Below are 24,957 nucleotides of genomic sequence, written 5' to 3' on the forward strand. Positions count from 1 at the left end.
CCATATTAGCCCCAGATTCAATGGAATTGAATGCATAATAGATATGTATGGGCTGAATACTCTGTTCAGTTAGAACTAATTTTCATCTTTTAGTATCAGAATGTAAGAGTGGGACACGTTCTAATTTATGACCTTTTCCTGCCCTTGAAAAGTTATGTCCCTTTGATTTTATTCAATAAATATAATATATAAAAAAATTGTGTGGTAAAAAAATTATTTCTAATTGATTTTCTATTCCCAATGATCAAATACATCTTTCCACCACAGCATTTGTTGATATTGATAGTATTTATTTTTTTCTATCTTAAAAAGCTTACTTCCTTCCATAGACTTCAATGCAACCTTCAATAATTAATTTCTGCTTAGGCAATAAAATTTTTGAAAATTTCTCTTGGTAAATCCCTTTCTACTCTAAAATGCTTTAAAATAATATTAGGATATTTTACAAACAATTGATATTTAAAGTTAGAAATTTTGGTCCTAATATGGGCCGTATACCTTAATCGCAATTAAGTTGATTACAAATTGTACGTCGAGTTCGTTACCACGATGCTCTCAGTACGGAAAATACAGATTTTACCGATAAACTCATAAGAAAAACATATATACACTACATATCTATTTTAGTCTTTCGATATATGTATTTCCTGTATTTTCTATTTTCATTTGTCATTCGCCATCCACTTTTGACACCTCGCTGTCGGATTGCCATGAATTCCATTTGAATGCTCATTCTATCCATCGTTTGTCCTCCGTGTACCACTTGTCTACTTATGTAATCCTTGTTTCAATAAATATTACTTTTTTTCCGGCAACAATATGTTTCTGATAAATTCCAAGCATTTTTTGCTCGTTTTAAAAGGACGTGATGTTCCAGAAGCTTCCGTCAATATTGAGATTGGTGATTGACGAAAATAATTTACACTTTTAGCTTTTTAATTGGTTACCACAACGTATTTCTTTTATATCAATTAAATCAAGTTTTGATTGAATAATTCAGTGATGACATTTTATCAAATAAATAATATATTGTTTGTTGTCAGTTTCATTAAAATTTGTCAGTAGCTTTGATCCGCCAACCGGAAACGCCACAATACTCACGTTGATGCTATTTCACGGCTATTTTCAGAAAATTGAAGTAGACTTTTAATTTTATGTACGATACATACTATCCGAGTGAAATCTTAGTATAGTTTATGGACATAATCTTGTATGTAGTGTAGTATTGAACATTTTCGGAATCTCAGACACCTGACATCGTACTACGGACAGCGGACTGCAAACAATAGACGACTTTCGGGGAGCGTATAGAAATACGTTTTAAAGCATGTTTATCGTATAGATAATTTATTCTCGTGATACGATTTTACACTACTAGACTTGTCTTCAAGAAAAGAGGCGACACATTCCATGCAATGTATTTATAACTCGTGCAAATGAAAACGAAATTTTATTATCGAGTTCAATGATATATATACGTAACATTTTTGTACAGACCATTTACAATGTGTAAGATTGTATAAACTATCTAAAAAAATTAATTAAATGAATTGCCCTCTTGTAATTTGTTTTCATTATAAGCAGTCAATTTCCTGAGGTGAAAACTAGGTCAAGCACGGTGTGATAATTACGATAAGTTACGCATGCAGTATTTATACTCCCCGCTTGAAAAGCGGGAGGGAATTTAGTACTCGGTATGTCTGTCCGTCCGTCCGTCTGTCTGTTACGCTTTGGGGTACCCATCTCTTATCCGTAACTCCTCTCATACCACTGAATGAAATTTTTGATGTAACTTTCACAGAATATTTATTACATACTGCCATTGTGCACCTCCTATTTTACTTTTTGATTCGACAAATATTTCTGGTTTCCTTTAGCAAAACATGGACACTGCCATTATATTCATATGGGAGGCGGGGGTATCATTTAGTGAGCTCATTGCTCACAGTACCTCTAGTTGAGTTTAGATTCAATGTTTTTAAAAATTTGATTATATATCACTGTGTTTTCATAACTAATTACAAAGGAAATTAACATTAATTTTGATCTTGTTTTAATAGGGGAAACCCGAGAAAATTGAGTGGTAATGTTGTGTAATGGTCAATGTCTGTTGTGACGCTATATATATGATATGAAGTTTGACGAGTGTTAATTTTGACGAGACAAGAAAAATCGTAAATATAGTCAAAATTACCACATCGTCAAAATTTCCACGTTTACAGTACTTGTCTAAAGAAGATATCTATCATTTGACACTGAAAAGTTCTGAAATTCTGGTAATAATAAACTTGAAATAAAACATTTCACTAAAATTACACAAAAGCTAAAAAACTTCTCAAAAAAAATATTTATGACATCAATACCTCCATTTAGATATTTGACATCTACATTATAAGTGGTGCTGTAATGAAACCTAAAATAAACGTGGATGTAATGAGCCACCTTAAGGAGGCTGGCGGGTCAAGAAATTGATTACAAATTAACCACCAGATTTAAATTATTTTTTAAGATATTGTATCTTAAGCTTTCAACTATCATTTGGCAAAGAAAAAATTACAATTTAGTTTTAAAATTTGATCACTTTTGTATATCTTTATATGAAGCTCTTCTTTTAAAGGAGATCGGAATAGTCTGAAAATGGCTGCCACCCCCAGCCTCTTTAAACCTGTATCATGTAAGGAGGTACAGCATCGATTGTAGATAAGACAACTTTTCTAGTGGTCATAGGTATGGTGTTAGGGGCACTAGCATGTGAAGGGCGGTGTTTGCAGGTAGAGCGATTGTTGGATTCTTCATAGACAACTTATACGTGCTTTATTCCAGTCCTTCATTTTCGTGTAATTAAACAGGTTGGGAACACATCCCCTTTAGCGAGATCGTCTCGCTAAAGCGCGATTATCCCTTTTTAGCGGAAGAAAAACATTACCATAAACGGGTATTTTGTTGTTTTCATTATAAGGCCATTCCAAATTTTTTCTCTGTTTAGCGTCCACCCATCTTTCGAAAACCTACCTACCTATTCGCAAAAAACACACCAGCCAAAACATAAAACACAGGCTTAAAAGTCATAAAAATGACGCCCTTCAAATTATTTGATCTAAGAAAACTGCTTTGATAAAAGAAATATCTATTTTTAAGCAAAACAATGGATTAAATGCTGAAAATACACCCATTATATTATTTATAACTTACTAATACAGAATTATTTGGAGAATTTGACAAAATAAAAACATTTCGACTTAATTAATTAATTTCAGGACTCCTGATGTTGTGTGTTTTTTTTCTTATATGGGATGTCAAAAACCAAGGCGCACGCGGACGCTAAACATAGAAAAAACTTGGACTGACCTAAAATAATCAAAAATCTCGTGCGTATTGAAAATCCGGGAGACAGCATTGAAGGGTGAATTTACTACAAAAAACCGACAATATTGGCTAGAAATTTAAGACAATTACTGCTGCGTGTGAGAATAAAATGCTGAAATCCACGTGTAAATCGTGACTTTTAAGCGAATGTTTCAAGATTTACGTTCATACATGCTTTTAAAGCATAAAGAATATGTATAGATAAGTATCAAAAAGTTTACTATTCAGAATAAACGTTTAACAGCACTGGGGCGTAGTGGAGTCAGCCGAGGATTGTCAATCGATAAATGACAGAAAACTGGGACTATTTTTTAATTCAGAAATCAAATTTATGAGTCATTTCTAGGAGCTGTGACAAAAATATGCTATTCAAGTTAAGTTAGATAAAATTCAATTTAATTTACTTTTTAAATCATTTATGAAAATTAGATTAACTCCGAAAAATGAGATGGACTACTTTTATTTCGGACGTTTCTGCGAGTTTATAAAGAATGGTGCGAGTTTATATTGAATATCACAGGGGAGTAAACCGGCCGATACAGAAGCACCACGACAGCCGCTATATAATTCATTGTAAAATTACTGCGCTAGAAATCGCGTGGCGAGCATGGAAGATTGAACATAGTTCAACTCCCAAAAAGGTGTTTATATTCAGAAACCGATATTGACATAGTACAAATGTTGATAGATGGTAAACTAAATTCAGGAAAGCATGATTCAACGGCGTCGGAAAATTAGAAAAAAAGGACGGCTAATTGAAAGATAAAAAATTCAATCTGAAATAAATTGACAAAAAAAGAGGAGAATTTGACCATTGTCCAAAACTGAAAATCCTGTTTCGTGCGGGTAGAGGGGGGTGTAAGTTCGAACTTTTTTCAATTACCGCTTACCCTTCTTTTCATTAACACTGAAACGTGCCTGTTGAAAGTGAAAAACATGTTACATTGAATTACTTTTCATACGTGTTGTTATAATTCAAAGAAATATGCCTTGGGTATTCGTATTTTAATGACATAAATTGTTAATGTTTTTACCTGATGGCAATGAACAGTTCTTCGTTTGAGGACACTTTAATTGCGTTGGAAATATATGTTTGGATCTTGTATACTTGTCAAAATTTCTAAGTCCCCACTTTTATTATTTTAAGTATTTAAAGACCTTAACATTAATTAATAAGTTGTTCACAATTTTGACTTACATTTTCAATGATTATCTGTTACGGCCAAAAAAATTGGAATCGAATGTATAATTACTCAACCATGACCGTTTTTGCTAAAAAGCATGAAGTGCGAGTTTCATATGTTTTCGGGTGTATCTTTCATTTATTTAAATTTACATGTGTTCTCCATCTTTAGTTGTTTACGAAAAACAGAGAAAAGCTTGTTTAAAATGTCGTGTATGTACGAACGACAATGTGCAAGTGAAGTTGACATAGTCAAAGCTGGTGGTATTAAAGGAAAGTTGTATTTACTGCCTTTGTATTTGTTTATGTTATTTAAAACCTTTAGAATACCGTTAGGAAGATGCACAAAGCATATTTGTATTCCTTATAATCATTAAAAATTGCTAGATTTTCAACAAATACCACTAAACTAGCCTAATGTTTAACCGGAAATTTACTAAAACCGGAACCGGAAGTGCCCATGCTCAAGGCGTATACACGTTCTGCAACGCATCAACAGGGCTACTGCATAAGAATTACTCACTATAATTGTGGAAGGAACGTATCTGCTCGACAGTGCTCGTGCAATTTCTCTGCACTCATTAAAAATTAATTAAAGTCTCCTTAATTATCCAAATTATAAAAAACAAACTGGAAGAGTGAGAAATGCGTGTAAGTAGACCTTATGTACTGAAGCCTTAATATTGTCGGGTAAAACAATTTCGGTAAGCTTCAATGTCATCCACATCTCAACCCTATAGAACATGAATGGGACAAGATGGACCGGAGAGTGAGAGCTTTTCCAGCAGCAGAATCTAGCGTAACTATAGAGGACGACCTAGTCCATACATGGAATAACCTTTAATAAAGATTTTTCTTAATTTTGGGAACTCTTTGAGAAACAGTTGTCTTGATCTTAATTCGTGTGAATGGAGGATAAAAGCAGTGGTGAACGTTGCGATTTTTTAATTCTAGGGTGCCTTTACTTTTCTGCATTTTGTGTTAGCGCCCTTTAATAAAATTAGATTAAGTGAAAAAAAATCGTTTTGCTACTTTTTATCCTGTATAGTTATCAACTTATATTTTCGTAATTATTTAGTATAAAAGCTGTGTAAAACAAACACTTACCTGGGGACTTAGAAATTTTGACTAGTATATAAGTTTAATACATGATTTTTGTAAATTTTAATAGGGATTCAGATACTTTCCAAAACATGGCTACATGAAAGAATACAGAACAGTTGGCATTTTTATATTTAAAAGGGGGGGGGGCTTCTGAAAAATCTTCCCCTCCAAAAATTAAGTAATTTTTTAAAAAAAATGTTAAAAGTATTGATTGTTGATTGTTAATGCCGAGTCGGCATTTCAGCTGTATTTTGACGGCGGATGAATACTGCTAGGAAGGCTACACTATTGTTCATAAACTTAATATTCTAATTTCTATGATTTGCAGCAGTAGAGGCAATATGTTGAAGCAAATTTATTGAGATGAGACTCTAAATAATTATCGAATGGGTTGACATACTTTCGGATTTTCCTTTTTCTGAAGTTAACACGATAACAGTTTGTAAAAGTGTGAAAGTAAGTCGTCAACTGTATTAGTCAGCCCTCTTCGCAAAAGTCCATAAATGCCATACTTACACAGAGGAGATAAATAATCCGTAGAAGGTATTGTTCACCAACTGTACGTCCTCTAGATTAGAGAAATTTTAACTTGATACGTCTCAAGAAACGATATAAAAGCATATATATTTAGAAAGAAAAATCTTCTTTTGTATCATAAAGCAAAGAATGAAACAAATCATCACCATGTCCTTTCTTCTTTACTTTTAAAGAACCTTATAAGCTTTCTATTCTATTCTATACTATCATGCAGTACTGGTATTCACAGTGGCGATCCTGACCAAAAGTACACTAGAATAACTTTTTTCAATATTTCTAAATGAATTATCTTCTTTCTCTGGAAACTTTAAACATCGAAATATTCACTGGCAATTTTAAAGAGTGTGTCTTTTGCAACATAAGGGATAATTACCAGACAAATCACAATATTTGCTAACTTACGGATTAAGTCGAAGTAGATTGGGGAAGACCCGGATAAGGAACAATATAATAGAGCTTTCTGATACGTCGTCCATTTGTTGACAAGTAAGCTACTTCCACCCATGTCTTTCTACAATGTTACACATTATCACAAACATTAAAGTAATTTTCACAAAAATTAGTGTAATTTTTTAGCCGGGCTTACTGCTCAAAGAGCAATTGCCGGCTTATGTCATCCTGTTCAAGGCATGAAGTCAACCCCATATTCGCCACTTTAAAGTTACGTGCAAAAATATAGTTCTTACTCTCAACCGCTTTTGAGATAATACAAACGCTTAATAAAGCAACAAAAATAAAACGACGTTTTATCTATATAAATAAATATTAGTACTGTAATAATGACTTTGAAACCTTCAGTCCTAAGTCAACGAACATAGTGCATTAGCGTAAGGATTTTTGATAATCGATGTTATCGTAGTTCTCTACGATATATATACAAGGTAAAGCAGTATATATCTCTACGATATATATACAAGGTAAAGCAGTAGAGGGAACCAGACTGGCCTGTTTGTTTACATTCAGCTGCGGTACCAGATTAATTCTGATTCTGACAAAATCGGACCGTGGTATTAGGATTGAAAACCTCACTACCAGTGTCTTATCATTTATATCGATAGTTTTAAAATAATTTTTTCATCAGAATATAAACGTAATTAATGTAAGAAATTCATTCTACTCTGTAAATGAGCCCGGCTCTCTGTACTTCTGAGTACTTTGATTTTTATGACCTTACCTTACAAACTCTTGCAACTCTAGAGACCATCTTTTTCATGAAATTTGTGTATTCCACAGCAATTTCCCAGAAGAAAAAGTAAACATCTTCATCTACATCAAAAGATGCCACAAACTGGGGTTCTACAACCGTAATGCTTCTATTTACCACCAATTAGGAACAAAATAATCTGCTACTCAAAAAAGTTAATATCTGATAACAAATTATTTTTTTTATTGATGTCATTTACAAGTTTCTAGAAGGACTCTGCAAGATTTCAATCACTGCTCAAGGTCTAATATATTTTACCATTAAGCCAGCGGATGGGGTCTGCGGTCTCCATATCTCCAATCACTTTGTTACCATCTTTTACAAGTTGTGGTCGGGATATGGTGGCCTTCCCGTTGTCTAGGATGGTTGCTGAGTAGAGGGCGGGTACATCTCCAGGGTTACCGTTAGCTACAGAAACAAACCAATATTGCTGTTGATGCAAGCTACACATCTTCTGTTAATCTTCACAGACTCTTTTTTAAAAGTTGATAAAATCTAGAAACCTAAACACTTTTCATACAGAATTTTTTTTTATGAAATCAAAAATCCCCAAATTCTTACAATTGTTTCTCTGGACAAGTAAATATCTTATTAGCTAAAAATCTTTGTAAAACATCAGTGTCAAAACGTATAATTTGCAGGGTGAAGAGTTTTACATATTATGAGAGTTTCTGGAGCTATAGTCATCGAAAAGAATGTTGGACAAGTCACCCCCAAGACAGGTCGCCCCAAGACAACTCGCCCCTTATTTTGGACAACTCGACAACACTCAATAAAAATCGCCCCCTTTTTAAGAAACCAGCAGGTATTAAATATATTATACAAAGATTTGAACTCAAATTGTTTCTAGAAAATTAAAAAAAAAATTCACATTCTATTGAAAACATAACAGAAATAAAATGTATTAATAATTTAAACACCATCGCTAGTATTGTTGCTACTGGCACTTTTTATTTATATCTTCGCTAAATTCTTACATTTATTTTACACTTGATTTTCATCACAAAACCTAAATAAATATAATTTTCAGAGCTTGCATGCTAAAATTCTCCAACAAGTTGAAACTGCTTTGGAGCTTGGATACGACACGCCAATTTTTTAAAACTTAATACATGTATTTGTAATTTCAGGGCTTGCATGTACTAGTTACATTAGTTGTCACTTTGAAGTATTAAAATTAGTTGTTAGCTTGGGTATGTCACTAACATTTCTTCTGACGTTTTCATTTAAAATTAAGTAATTATCAGTATCATCAGTTTCCTTGTACACAGTAAGTTAAACGTTAATTTCATCATTGAATAATTTAGATGTTTTAGCACTGAAGAATATGCTTCATTAAATTAGAAATATTTTATAAATAACAATTTTAAAAATATGAAATATAAAAAAAATGCATTTTTATTAACTCCATTTCGGAAGAATAAAGTTAAAGAAAGCATGGATAATACGATAAATCTTTGATGCAAACATAGTGTTTTTATACAAAAATATTATGTAAATCCATCATGATTAAAAAATAAATACTAGTAATCTAGCTACTACAACTGTAAATATTGATTATAATTTAAATTTGCATATAAAAAATACATTATTGAATATTACACTTGTTTGTTTTTCCTTGCAATTTACAAAAAAAAATAACGGGAGCGAGTTGTCTTAAGAGGGGGCGAGTTGTCCTAATTTTAGGGCGAGTTGTCTTGAGAAGTGTTGGCGAATTGTCTAAAGGGCTGGCTGTCCTGACTCCATAGTTTGTATAATCTGGGTGATGCCTATATACACTGCTTATAAGGAGATATTGTTACTAATTTTTCCATAACTAGGTTACCCATTTCCTGATCTAGTTTCTGTAGATTATCAAAAAAAAAAATAAAAGAATCAAATAAACACCATTTCTCATTACAGTTAAAAAAACCCAATATTATCATATTATAATGTAATAAATGGATAACATTTCAATGTAAAACCTCATGAATTCAAATGCTTGCTGAATCTCTTATAATAATGCAATTTCTCAATACATTCGAATTTTTCATATAGTGTTTACAAAATTTATAAAGTGAGAAGCAATAACAGACTTCTTTCTCTACATGGAAAGGGTACATATTTTGGATCTGTTTTGCATCAGTCATGATGATGTAGTCTTAAAGGGTAGCAAAACCTACCTTTGTTAAATAAATTATTTTTCTGAAAACATTTGTACATAAAATCTGCCTACGTGAAAACAAAATTACTTTATTTGATAACTTTAAAAGTAAAGACAACAGTAATTCCCAATGATCATTTATCCTTTAAATGATATCGGATACTTCATACTCACTGACATAAACTGCAGTTGTGTTTTCCTTGGGGTCCCCTGGACATGCTTTGGCTTTTTGAGATGATAATAGGCTGAAATCATTATCGTGTATCTGAAATATAAAAGTATTCATTCACTGTAGTACATGTACTGTATATATCGTCAGTGTAACACAAATTCTTAAGCACATTTATTTATACCTGAGCTATGCAAATGCCTTTACATGTATATCTATATATTGTGATATTAAACATGTGAGAACTGGGAAAAGTGAATTTACTTCTAAGGAACTGCTTTCACTCACAGTAACTTTATACTCGGAAGGCGTATTGGCACCAGTTCCACAAAAGTATAGTGTGGCGTTATCAACACGAACGATATACTTAATGTAATTCTGACAGTACTCCTATAGAAACAAAAAAGAGAAAAAAAGAGTATTCATTATGCATCCCTAATTCTTATGTATGATTAGATAATTAAGAAATAAGATATCATTTTTAAGAGTTTCATAGGGATATTACACATGATGAACGCTAATATACGTCATATCCCAATGAAACTCTAATAACTGATATTCTATTTCTTGTATTTATATTTTAAATTTTATTCCGGTTACAAAGAAAAATGTGCACTATCAAACACCAACACTTAAACTTATATGTATACAGCAGCCCGGTCCTCCGGACTGCAATAAACATTGGCAAAGGTTACTATTTAAGGAATGACTTTAATTCTTTGATTCTCGAAGCGGATTATAAAAAAAAAAAAACCGTAAACTGACTTAAACCAGGTTATACTCGAATAATTTGGCTATGATTTAGAAACATTCCTCATAATTTAAATTTAAAATAATTAAACAACTGCGGTTTTAAAATTGTGTTGTTATTTATGAGTTCAGATTTGCCGCTCAATAATGTATCCCAAGTAACAGAAATGCTGGAAAGCGAAGGGAGGAAATAACTGATACACAGACCTAGCAGTCATGATGTTTGTTTACATGAGGTAAGATCGAGCTACTATTTGAAGTCAAAGGTAAATTAATTAAATCTGAAATTTTCCACAAGGACTGGAAATGAGGGGATGGATAGATACATATGATTCAGCTGGTTGTCAAGGGGCTGTGTCCCCATTCCAAAACCAGATTATATAAAATAATTTGCGTTCCTTTTTGGGAATCAACCGATGAGAGGCTGGAATATGTATAAACAAAATTAAATTATTTGTAATTGGAAGTAAAAACCTTACGTTAAATGTACAAACTTTTTATGTATTTTTATTTATGCATGTAAGCAGGTCATATAATTATACATGTATGTAAGCCTGTACAATACTTACAAACGATTTCCCATTAAAAGAACACAGCTTTCTATTTTCATCAGAAGCCAGAACCCTTTTAGTTTTCTATCACAAAAAAAGTCAGAAATACATTGTACACATTAAAATACATGTCTTGTACTACCTTTCATATCTTTATTTCGACAATATTTTTATAGTCCTTCACAATAATAATTCAAGAAAAGCTTGGTAAAAATTTTTAATGTAGTTTTGTTTTTATTTGCACAGCGTATGTTATCATTAGTTATCAATCATTTAAAACTTTCCACAGGTCCATGTCAATCTCATATAAGCCACCCGAGTTTATACTTACTGTCTCCGGTTTAAGATGGTTGGATAAATATGCTTGCTCTATTGTTCTTGTTCTGTGTTGTTCTATTATATTTATCTATATCTAACAAAATTGATAAATTCTATATTTTTTTACATTAACTTATGTATTGTACTCACCAGTCCATTTTTGTCACTGATATCTTCTAACCTTAATCGTACTAAATAATTTCTGAAATGAAATAAGAAGAAACTGGAGGTCAAAACTGGAAGAACAAGAGGTCCAGGGACCACAACATTGACCCGAGTAACTTTGGCCCTGCTGCTCTTCAGATTTCAGAAAACTGATTTATTGTGAAAAATTGTGACCCCATATTATACTGACAACTCTAATGGTCTCTACATGTAAATCCACACAACATAGGGATGCTTCAATATCATTTATTTTTCTCGCCTCTTTTTTTTTCATACATTTATTTCCAATAACATACAACAAATTTTGAGGCAAAACTTCCTTAGAAGCCCTCGGTTAATACCTCACCTGGGGTGGCAGGAGCTCCCTGGATCGGTATATTTTTCAATATTAAATTTACAAAAGTTTACAATAAGAAAAAAAAAAAACATGGTTATTTATCATTACTATTATTTCATTTTCACAAAAAGACAAATATTTCATTGAAAAACATTTCATATTAAATAAATGTGTAGATAAAATATCGAAAAATAAAGATAATAGCTCGTCTGCTAACTTTTTTAAAATATAGTAATTAGATTTAACACTTTTTGCACTCTTTGCTATTACATAATATTGATACAAAGACGATTTCAAAAAAATTAACATTGCATTTGCATTTACTATTTCGTTTTGCAACCTACATTTCATTCTATATTTATATATTTTGTATCCTACAATTGATATGACATTATTAAAAATCATTGTTGTGTTATTTAACTCATTATAAAATCCTACAACAATATGTTTCCAGGATAGATTTAAATTCAATACTTGAGATATTTTTTCCCATACTCTTTTTGAGTCTGTACATTCAAAAATTAAGTGTTTAATATATTGTACTTGCCCGCAAGATGTACAATTTTTTGTCACCTCTTTATTCCATTTACAAACATGATAATTACAGTTCAGTTGGTTGTGTAAAAGTTTAAAATTGAATTCTGCTATCTGTTTATCAAAAATATTTAGTATCTTAGCTGTATAGATATTTTTCCATTGACCATTCATTATATTGAATTCTTTTGACCATTTAGTTTCCATTATTGGTTTTTGTTTCTTTTTAGAAAGTAAAACTTTATAATAAAATCCCGATTTTTCAAATTCTGGCTTGAAAATAAAAATACGGGTTTTGTATATTAGTGTTTTTTACATTACAGTAATTTATATTTAGTTTTTTAATCGCTTTTTTTTCATGATAAGATATTCGCACAAGTAATTACTCTTTGATTCAATGATCTCTTTTACTTCTGTAACATTTTATATACCTTTTGTTGTAAACAAATCTTTTACATATAAAATATGTAACATATATGTTATATGTAAAAGATTTGTTTTTCTCGCTTCTTGGAGAAAAGCAGGCAAACTATTTGCATGGGTATAATGAGGAATTGAAATCAATGACTCTTGGTGGAGGTGTGGTTGGCATTAGCGATCGAGGCTTTTGTTGGTTCATCATTGAAAATACATTAGTATATACGTATTTATCATTTTTTTCCCCTGGAAATCTCATTATTTTTGTGAAATTAGCTCTATATCTAATTGTTCCGAAGTAAAGATCACATCCCCGCGGTTGGGCTAAGTTAGTCATGTATTGAAAATACAAGGCGTAATAACAAACTTAAGGCATCATCTAGCGCCATTCTCTCACCAGAGGGCGTTTTTACGCTTCGCTCCAACAGCGTAAGCGGAGCACGCCCTCTGGTGAGAGATTGAATCTAGCGCCTTTTAGAAAGGCCTAACAACGCCTTTTGGAAAGACTTAATAACGCCTTTTTGAATGGAAAGGCGTAAAAACGTCTTTTCAAAAAGCGTAATAACGCCTTTTTTCAATGGAAAGGCGTAATATTATATAAGAAGTTATTTTCGTAAATATTATATAAGAAGATTATTTTTCGTGATATTTTCATAATAATTTTTTTTTTCAAAAGGCGTTATGATGCAAAGGTGTTATAATGCATTTTTCGCGTTATTATGCCTGTTTAAAATGCATATATACACTGTAACGCATTTTAATTTTTTTCTCTATTGATTGATCCTAATAGGCTTTTGTACTAGCTAACTATGCAAAATTTGCCCCCCCCCCCCAAAAAAAAAGAAGCAATGATTCAATACAACATGAGATTTTTTTTTGTATAAGTGTTTGAATTTTTCCTATATATTTTTATGTAAAACTTTGATCCCCAATTATACCCCTTTTTCAAACCCCGCACCCAGGGACCATAGTTTGAACAATATCCTAGGATGTAAACTAACTATGGACTCTTCCACATAAGTTCCCTCTAGTCCAGTGGTTCTTGAGAGTACTTTTAGAGAATTTTCCACATGTACTTCTTTGTAAAAAAAAAATCGATCCCCTTTTGTTACCCTGCCCTAAAGCTGGAGCCATGATTTTAACAATTAAATATTTGCACTTCCTGAAGAAGCCCTTACTGAAATTTCGTCTCTTCTGTCCCAGTGGTTCTGAAGAAGATTTTTAATAACTCCACGTGCACTTTTTTTGCCTTAATTTTCTTAATTATCTCCCATTAGAATAAAACTTGGCCCTTTTGAAGAATTAAGAATACTCAAGGATGTGCTTACAAGTGGCTTAGTGGTTCTTGTGAAGAAGTCGAAAATGTTAAAAGTTTACAGATGGATGGACGCTAGACAACAGGTGATCAGAATAGGAAAAAGAGTACCAAAGCACTGGAAGTTTGAAGCAGAGTACTAAATGGGTAGGCTTTACCTGATTGGCTGAATTCAGTATGTATACTTTTTAAAGTAAAAATATTAGTGTCTGAAATAAATGATGGAATTTTGGAATATTACAGAAAATATAGAAATACCAGGGGAGATTGTAGGAGTGGGGATTGATATTTTTGGCAGGGTGTCATTTACTGCCGATCGCTGTAAGTTCTAAATACATGTAACTGCAAATTTGACCTATAAACGCCGCGGCACGGTATATTTGTTTCCGTGTTTTAATAAGTGCTTAGAACGAACTTTCAAATGATATCAGGAACTAGTAAATTACTGGGAGTGCATAAGGTTTGTATAGAGTTCTATGGGAAATTAATTGGTACTTTTTTCCCAGAAAAAACCATGTATTCAGACGTTTGGCACGCTAAATTCACAAAAATGAGCTAAACATGACTTCACAGTCGATAAAGTAGGTTTATCGGTAGTAAACTATAGTTTACGGACTGTAAACTATATTTAACAACTTTTATTTATATTTTACATCTGTAAACCAGAATCTATGTTTCAGAACCGTAAACTATACTTAACGCTGAAAACAATCATTTGCGATTGCACTACATAGATTATCTGATAAAATACAATTTCACGATTTGTAAACCATGGTTTACAATTCTTAACTATAGTTAACAATCTGATATGTATAGTTTCACGATTTGTGAAACAACGATTAACAATTCTTAAATATAGTTAACGATTGTAAATTATAGTTTACAGACTTTAATCTACATTTATGTTTATCAACACACTCAATTGTTATTTTAGCTCACCTGAGCCGAAGGCTCAAATGAGCTTTTCTGATCACATTTTGTCCGTCGTCCGTCCGTCCGTCCGTCTGTCCGTCTGTAAACTTTTCACATGTTCAACTTCTTCTCAAGAACCACTGGGCCAATTTTACCAAACTTGGTACAAAGCATTCTTGGGTGAAGGGAAATTAAAATTGTAAAAATAAAGGGCCAAGTCCCCTCTTAATCAAGATAATCAAGAAAAGACAAAAATAGGTTGTGGTCATTAAAAAAATCTTCTTCTCAAGAACCACTGGGCCAGAAAAGCTGAAACTTATGTGGAAGCATCCTGCTATAGTGCAGATTTTAAATTGTTCAAATCATGACCCCCGGGGGAAGGGCTGGGCCACAATGGGGAATCAAAGTTTTATATAGAAATATATAGGAAAAATCTTTGAAAATCTTCTTCTCAAGAACCACAGGGCCAGAAAAGCTGAAACTTATGTGGAGGCATTCTGGTATAGTGTAGATTTTAAATTATTCAAATCATGGCACCCGGGGGAAGGGCGGGGCCACAATGGGGAATCAAAGTTTTATATAGAAATATATAGGAAAAATCTTTGAAAATCTTCTTCTCAAGAACCACTGGGCCAAAAAAGCTGAAACTTATGTGGAAGCATCCTGATATAGTGTATATTCTAAATTGTTCAAATCATGACCCCCAGGGGAAGGGCGGGGCCACAATTGGGAATTATTAAGTTTAACATAAAAATATATAGGAAAAATCTTTGAAAATCTTCTTCTCAAGAACCACAGGGCCAGAATAGCTGAAACTTATGTGGAGGCATCCTGGTATAGTGTAAATTCTAAATTGTTCAAATCATGACCCCAGGGCAAGGGCGGGGCCACAATGGGGAATCAAAGTTTTACATAGAAATATATAGGAAAAATCTTTGAAAATCTTCTTCTCAAGATCCACTGGGCTAGAAAAGCTGAAACTTATGTGGAAGCATCCTGCTATAGTGCAGATTTTAAATTGTTCAAATCATGACCCCCGGGAGAAGGGCGGGGCCACAATGGGGAATCAAGTTTTACATAGAAATATATAGGAAGAATCTTTGAAAATCTTCTTCTCAAGAACCACAGGGCCAGAAAAGCTGAAACTTATGTGGAAGCATCCTAGGGTAGTGTAGATTCTAAATTGTTCAAATCATGACCCCCGGGGGAAGGGCTGGGCCAAAATTGGGAATTATTAAGTTTAACATAAAAATATATAGGAAAAATCTTTGAAAATCTTCTTCTCAAGAACCACTGGGCCAGAAAAGATGAAACTTATGAGCACATGGAAGGATCCTTGGGTAGTAGATTTCAAAATGTCTAAATTATGATCAGTGGGGTAGGGTGGGGATGCATTATGTATTACAAGGGGGAAATCTGGTAAAGAACAGAATGGTCAAAGCTTTTCAGGTGAGCGATGTGGCCCATGGGCCTCTTGTTTTATTACAGAAAGATAAACTTAGATTAGAGTAAACAACCGTTTAATATAGTTTTACAGGTGAAAACTAAAGTTAAGGAATTGTTAACTATAGTTGACGGTTTGTAAACTATAGTTTTAGTCGATAAACCTGGTTAGTCAACTGTGAAACGATGTTTAGCCCATTTTTTGTTAATTTGGTGTGCCATACAGATGAGCCAATAAAACACCCCGTCATGGTGTATAAAAACTATCTGAGTCTGAGGATCATTTATTTAAGTAGTATAAAGTATTTATTTAGCGTCACGAATTAAGGAGCTGATCCGTACGTCGCGGGTTCGAATCCCACTGTGAGACGTGGAGACAGGTCCTCGGATGAGACCATATAAACCGAGATCCCGTGTACCAAAAGGTGCTGGTACACAAAAGATCCCTCATGTACTACTCAATGTCCCTTAGTGCCGAGTATAGATCAAAATTTGCAGCTCTCTATTGCAAGTGGCGGCTTCTCCATAAAAATGAAAAGTTCATGAGAGGGATGTTAAACAATAATTGGCTGGAAATATCGTATTGCGATATCTTTAACTCTATTGCGATATGTATTGCAATATTTTCAATGACAGTCAAAAGTTAAAAATCATTTTATCAACCTCGATCTATAAGCAGCGTGTGTAAATTTTTATTTTCTTGATTTAACTACAGATCTGGATTAAATGCAACCATAAAACAGTTACCTTACCGGTTGGTACTGTTTGGCACAATTGAAAACGTTCATTCTTGACATATTAAATTTCATATTTTACTTAAGAAATCGTAAGTCCAAGCAGTTTGCCGGTGTATTGGTACTGGAAAAATGCATAACAATACGATAGTTGAATCATCCTTACTAGCTCCGTCACATGATAGTCTATGTGGATGATGCTAAGATTATTAACTAAATGAAAAGAGAAATAAGGATGTTCAAAAATCGTCAGTTGGTAGAAAATTTTTAACAAGATATTGTTAAAAAGTAAGTCCTAATCACGAAACAAAACAAAAAGTATCCCGATGGAAATGTCTAGTATGTAAATGAAAGAAAAAAGCGAGCAAGCTCACATACCCCACGCTTCCCTAAAACTCGAAGTACCGAAATTCCCAGAAACAATAAAGGAATCGGAATTGTTTCCTTAATATCTTTGACGAAATTCTGTACAGCGGTTCATGAGGAGTTGCGCTGACAAAAGGACAGGACTGACAGACACACTAACTGACTGACTGACAAGTCAAAAACATTATACCTCAAGCAACTTGTTGCATGGGGTATAATAAATATACCAATAGTGAGCCAATTGAGTTGTCATTATATTGTACTAAACATAGTTTTACTCGGGGGTTTGTTCCCATTTCGCCTTAACTGTAAAATTTAGCATTCCCATTTCGCCTTAGTAAGTTCTCAGGTGAATTAAGGTGATGAAGATTTAATATATCTAGCATAAAGTTTTTTTTGGTATTACACGTATTATTTTATTCACAGTATTCATAATTCCCCATTAATTGTTAAATTCAATCTTTTTTTTTTTATCATTTTTTTATATCAACCCAGTAATAATATTTACAAATACTAAAATTCTCATTTGCCTTAGTACTTTTTAGCTTTTTCTTACCTGAATTTCACAGTTAAGGCGAAATGAGAACACACCCTACTAGGGTAAGGCAAAAAAAAGTGAAATTTTCTTACATATGTATTTTTTTGTTATTAAAACCCATCTCACCTAGCACCAATACACGAGTTGTATTAATAATGAAACCTAACAAGTTGAAAAATGACCAATTAGACTTTACCTTGTTTAGTAAACCTAAAGAGTGACCCATTGGAAATGTTTATGTGCATACAGTATAACTTTTGATATAAAATATAATACTTAGAGGATATTTATGTTTATTTCATGATTGGGACAGGATTCTTTTAATGTTTTCACGAGTGCAAAACACTAGTGAAAATATTTTTTTTTTTTAAATCTTGTCTCATGAGTGAAATATTTTGCACTACAAAATCAAATTCTCGGTTTATTACATTTTTACTGATTTGCCGCTGCTTTTTTGTTACATGCAGTGATTGTAAGATTTAAATTTGTAAACATGGTATTTACCAACGATTTGAAGAAACTTTAACCCAGTGGTGTTGTCTATATACACGTTGATTTAATCTTACCTAGCACCAGCAAAAAGTGACCCAGTGGAGATGTCTACATACAAATAAGTGTAGTTCCTTATGCCGTCATTTTGGAATGTCTTTATGACTAAATCTACAATAAAATCAATTAATCAGGTTATACATCATTATCTTTTCCATAAAACTGACCTTCTTTCAAACTAATTTCATTTAAATTTTGTTCGATGGTGACCTTGAACTTCCAAGTTTTTGAGCAAGTATCATTAAAATCTTATATATTTAAAGAGTGTAGAGTTTTACGTACTTTCAGAACTCCTGTAGAAACAAGGAATGGTCGATGTAAATTGAAACAAGACAAAGAATCTACTATCTTAAACCAATACTCAACAAACAATGACCACCTGAAGTTAATACTAAACAATTAATGCTCCACCTAAACTGACACTAATCAAAAAATGGTCCATCTAAAACTGACACTAAACAAAACAAGAGGTCCAGGGGCCACAGCGCTCACCTGAGAACATCGGCTAGGAAAGAGCACATATCAGATCAGAACTAAAGATGACTGAGGTGGGGGGGGGGGGGCTTGAATTTTCACACCCCCAGGGGTCATGATTTGAACAAACTAGAATCTTCACTACCTGAGGATGATTCCATATAAATATCACTAATCATACCTTTGAAGTACCTGAAAAGAAGATTTTAAAGGTTTCCCTATATACTCCTATGTAAAACTTTTGACGGCCCAGGGACTATGATTTGAACAAATTTGAATCTACACTACCTGAGGATGATTTAACATGAGTTTCATCTTTCCTGGCCCCGTGGTTCTTGAGAAGAAGATTTTTAAAGTTTTTTCCTATATATTCCTATGTAAATCTTTTAACGGCCATTATGGCCCAATCCTAGCCCCGGAGATCAGGATTTGAACAAATTTGAATCTACACTACCTGAGGATGATTCCACATGAGTTTCATCTTTCCTGGCCCAGTGGTTCTTGAGAAGAAGATTTTTAAAGATTTTTCCTATATATTCCTATGTAAAACTTTGATCGGCAATTATGGCCCCATCCTAGCACCGGGGGTTATGATTTGAACAAACTTGAATCTACACTACCTGAGGATGATTTCACATGAGTTTTATCTTTCCTGGCCAGGCGGTTCTTGAGAAGAAGATATTTTAAAAATGCCATTAATTTTTCTCAAATTCATAATTATCTCCCCTTGGAATAGGGCTTGGCCCATCATTTGAACAAATATAAATCCCCTTTACCCAGCGATACTTTGTAGCAAGTTTGGTTGAAATTGGCCCAGTGGTTCTTGCGAAGAAGATGAAAGTGTGAAAAGTTTACAACGACGACGACGACGACAGACAACGGACAAATTTTGATCAGAAAAGCCCACTTTAGCCTTTGCCTCAGGTGAGCTTAAAAGGTACACCTTAAAAAAATACGTAGCAAACAATGGTCAATCGATAATTATGAAACATGGTCCAACTAAAACTTAAACAAACATTGAAACAACGGTCCACCTAAAATTGACATCAAACAAAGACACTCCTCAACTTCCAATATTTTGGTTACGAGTCATAGCTAACATATTACAGTCTGAAGATCTTTATATACTCAGAATATTTCTTAAATTCTTGGATTGTTCAGATTAATTCATACTATAACATTTGTTCACAAATAAAATTTGCGGGTACATGGACAACAGCTGATCATGTATCTTTCGTCTGGTACTTTAACTAGAAGCTTTAGCAATTTTTGAGGAAGAATATTGATATGGAGTTCTTAAATCATGTTTAAATGTTTATTATTTATTATGTTAAAGATCTAGATGCAGAAAAGTTCATTGCATATACTTTTGTATACATCTACGTTTCTAAGTAATCTAAAAAGAGATGGCCAAACTTAGCGTGCAGAAAGCTTCAGATATATAAAAGATATATTCAAATTGTGAATTTAGTATTTAGAGAAAAATTCTCATTATTGATATTTATGAAATCATGATAAAAAAAATTTCTGAGAAAAATTTCGTTTAAATTTATTCTTTTTTATAAAAAAATAATGTGGTATCCATTGGGTTCGAATCAATAAAAAAAATCATGGTTAACATTCTCTATTGAGACTAGCATGCTTTTTTTTGAGACTAGCATGCTAACCACTACGCTACACAAGACCAGGTGAAAAGTGGCTTTTAAATCATGTTTGTGATATGACCATTTATATTATTAGTGGACTTCAGGTATTTCTCGAAAAGATGTGAAAGTTATGCCATGAAATTATATTTTTAAGGTATCGTGGGTCATTGCTCCATAATTTTGGAAACCAAAATATGCATATCTATATTATGGAAACTTTGAGGAATAACTTTCAAAAAAAAAATGGAGCGAAGACCCACTCATATCGAAAAAGTAGTGTGACAGTATGAAAAAAAGACTCGATTTGCCCTATTTCGTGTGTGTATATTTCATATGCAAATAACTTTAATCTTATTGAGATTCGTACAAGTTGTAGAGATTTTACATAAAGTATACTCTAATGTAAGATGAAAAATTTAAGGAAAATTTTTGTATAGTCTAATTGTGATTTAATTTTTAACCTTCATATTTGTTGCGCTATAGGCTTACCGCTCGTCATGTTCACCCAACTCCTTTAAGCAATTTCATAAAATGTCTCATAATATCTAGGTCATATCATCTATACTTATGACATTTTTAAAATGTGTATACAGTAAACAATGAACTACATGTAGACTAAGTGCATAAATTATTAAATATAAGAACTCAATGCATTGAAAATAAAAGAGAAATCTCTTTATTTTATTTTCACTGTAAATGTCATTTAAAATTACACGTCAAGAAATCTGACTGGAAGCCCATCTATAAATAGAAGGAGATCAATTTTACAGGAGGTACCAAGGTTTTTGTTCTGTTATTCTACTGATATTAGAGGAGTTACTTTTGATCAAAACCATTGAACAATTTGGCCATGCTCAAAAACAAAACTGAAAAAAATTAAAATAATTAAAATATTCCTTTTTATGGAATGTTTTTAAATTTTGAGTGAGTTATTAGTTTGCTAATCACACATACTTGTCACGCACGTTGGCATATTTCACGAAGCGCGGTAGAAGTTCATGACAAAAATATGCCTGCATGCAAGTCTGATTTAAACACCAATAATTGACACTAAACTTGAAACATTCCTTTTATTTACAGTTACATGTAAAATGATTAAAAGCACCAAAAATACACTCAGACAGATTTGTTATGTAGATACAAATATATGTGGATTAAGCAAACAAGATAAGGTGTTAACATCTAGTAACCTTAAGTTCTTTTTTCTGACATTTTTATGCATAAGACAATCAAGGAATACATCTCTATTGCCTCACTGTGACATAACTTTAAATAGCGCGAGGTTTTTCCGTATTCCTTTCTAAACGTGAGTATATATTCAAATATGGTTGGTTAAGCAGAAAAACACAGTAAATGTAAATACATGTATTGTACAATGCAGAGCGCCTTTTCAAATGAAAATATTATCCTCAGTACTAGGATACGAAACTAGCCGTTCACAAACCCTTGGTTAAAAAATGGTTACATGCTTGAAACACACCCTTTTACTTACCCTCAAACACTTTGTACTGGCTAAGGAAATTAGGAAACGACATTGTAAATGTGTCCAATGATTTTATTGATGAGGGTGATGAGAACTAGTAAGAAATAACAAATGATGATGTATGACGTTGAAAATGACGTTGAATGACAATTGACATAGGAAGTAACTGGATTTGACATAGGAAGTTTAACGTAAAAATATGACGTTGACGATTTACAATTTAGAAGTTTCCTCCAGTGAAATAAATATCAGTACAAAGAAATCATGGAAAACTGGAAAACCAGTAAAAAAAAACTGGTAAAAACTGCAGGCACCAAGCCCTGTCACGTTCTGTCATAATATCACGGGCTCTACACAAAAAAAGGTGCCCCAAAAACGATGACGTCATATCACAACTACAGTGACCCTTAAAAATCTAGTTACCGAAATGGCCGTAACACACTTTTATTCAGGAATTCAATTCTACACTGATTAAACCACTAGTTTTTGAGAGACCAAAAATGATCTTCAGCATTTAATTTTATATAACCCTAAATAACACGTCACAACTGTTGTTTGCATGTTCCCAAATTATGAATTAGAAACTCATCTTTCAGAGAGACATGTATACTAGTGAAAATTCTTACCCTTTTCCCAAAAATGATTGGAATTCTGGGTCTTTACCACATGAATTATAAATAAAATGGAAAAAATCTTTAAAATAATATTCATTTCTCTTCACATTCCTGTTGAAACTTCCATGGCCTTAACTTGTATTTCTTGTCATCCAGAAATGTTATTTGCGTCAATTTCAATGAAAAAGGAAACACCTACTTCATGAATACATGCATAAATATATAGTACGAATTTCCATTTTCCTGTTTCCACGATATCACAGACTTTATCATTTACAAACCTTGTTAAAGAATGTAAATATAAAATACTGCTGTTTTTAAGTTCAATACGATGATTTAGAGCATTAACCTCATTGGAGGGAATCACTTGTTTCTGATTGATCAACACTGGTTATTTCAAAATTTCTCTGCCTTTGATGGAAAATTATAAAGATTGTGAAGCTTTTAAAATCATATCTATTGACCAACTTAGTAACTAATAAAATAAGAATACAGCAAACCAGTGTTGTGTACAGTAAAATTTGTCTTGTTTTTTGGGCACCACTGGTTTCACAGAAATAGGCCTCAGTAGACAACATTTTGGATTAGACATTTTAAACAATTTCCTTCACTGAGGGGGTTCAAAGTTAATATCATGTTAGGCAAGTTTTCAGAATACAAAACATCAGGATATGACAAGTAATACTGTAACGCAATCCAAATAAAAAGAAAAATTCAACATTTTTTTTTTAAAACCTGATTTTTCAAATATAAGTTAAAATGGTATAAAAGTCAATCATTGATCCTTTAATTTTAAAGGGGATTTTTTCAGAAATTTGCCACTTTAAGTGCAATTTAAGAAGAAATGCTCCTCTTATCAGAAATCCCCCCTTTGAACAGTGTATTCTCTATATTATTTAATTGTAGAAGAATTTTTTTTTGGAGGACCAGGCTTGTGACAGGATTTAAAGGGTGGGGAAAACAGGATGTGTTTTTGTACACAGGTACACATTTACTCAGGGGATTAAAAATAAAATTTTTTTTTTTGGAACCTCGACTGTAAATGATTAGTTGTAATTAGTACAATATTGATTTTTGTAAGTCAATATATTTTTTTTCTTCTCTTGAGATTTTGGGTGTCTTTTTAGTCAGCTAATTTTGATGTTTTTTTTCCCTTTACTTAAGCATTTTGGGAAGTTCAAGATCACTGACAGAAAAAAGATTATACCTATCTTAGCAAAGGAGAATTATTGAAACTATACTTTAAAAAAATGTTTATCACTTTAAATGTACATGCATCATGACTTTGACCCAAATGCTTTTAACAGATAGAAAACAATTAGTCTTGCATAGGTTCTTTTTTAAGGACACCATTGAAGAAAGGATTGTTGCATTTCTACAGAAAAAATAAGACCTGGCGAAGAGTGTCCTGTGGGGGGTATATTTATAGTTCCCCTGTCAGTTACACAAAGCCTTCAAAACAGTTTTTGCTTTCAATGTACATGTTGTTGATCCATCTCTAGACCCCCTTTTCATTTATAATTTTAAAGCTGACTTTTTTTTTTGCATTGCCAGGAATACATGTACAGTATAATTATTATTTTCAAAGTTAAAAACTGCTTCTAGCAGGCTTAAGAAGCAATCATTCAACCTATTATAGAATGTTTTTCAAAAATATTTATAGGGAATGTAATTGGTAGAGTAAATCTTATATAAAGATACACAAATTATAAAAATCAAATGTAAATGGTTTTGTTTAAATCTTATTTGGACCCTTTGACATTGGGTGGGGGTTTTTAAACAACACAGTAAAAGATTATATTTATGTTCAGGTCCCATTTCATTGTCAGGTGCAACAGGATAACCATGTACGAAATGCCTGATCCTAATGTACATAATTACAATCATTTTAATTTTGTGATATTTTTTTTCCTTGTCACAGATCAGGAGGAGTGAGTTTAGTTGACCTTAGATGACATCAAATGCTTTCGGAGTTTAAACAGGGAATAAGATAACTTTTTCTGCGGACTAGCTGAAAATTAATGATTTTTATAGTATTTATTATAAAAAAAACTATTATAATAAAAATAAAATGAAAAAAAAATTGACGTAATAGTATAAGGGCC

General features: G+C 32.6%; 1 protein-coding gene across 1 annotated transcript in view; it reads right to left on the reverse strand.

Annotated features, from left to right (window-relative positions):
* The window catches only part of LOC134250221 (semaphorin-2A-like), a 74,073-nt gene extending 51,124 nt beyond the window's left edge, over positions 1-22,949 (reverse strand). Inside the window, 10 exon segments of the mRNA XM_062732572.1 lie at positions 6,170-6,221; positions 6,593-6,701; positions 7,365-7,486; positions 7,653-7,802; positions 9,712-9,826; positions 10,001-10,096; positions 11,026-11,091; positions 11,476-11,527; positions 18,653-18,746; positions 22,865-22,949. Coding sequence (XP_062588556.1) covers positions 6,170-6,221; positions 6,593-6,701; positions 7,365-7,486; positions 7,653-7,802; positions 9,712-9,826; positions 10,001-10,096; positions 11,026-11,091; positions 11,476-11,527; positions 18,653-18,746; positions 22,865-22,949 — 941 coding nt within the window.
* Between the last annotated feature and the right edge of the window lie 2,008 nt (positions 22,950-24,957).

The sequence above is a fragment of the Saccostrea cucullata genome, unplaced genomic scaffold, assembly GCF_032062105.1.
Source record: "Saccostrea cucullata isolate Sc308-1 unplaced genomic scaffold, CSIRO_AGI_Scuc_v1 ctg6404, whole genome shotgun sequence".
Lineage (NCBI taxonomy): Eukaryota > Metazoa > Mollusca > Bivalvia > Ostreida > Ostreidae > Saccostrea > Saccostrea cuccullata.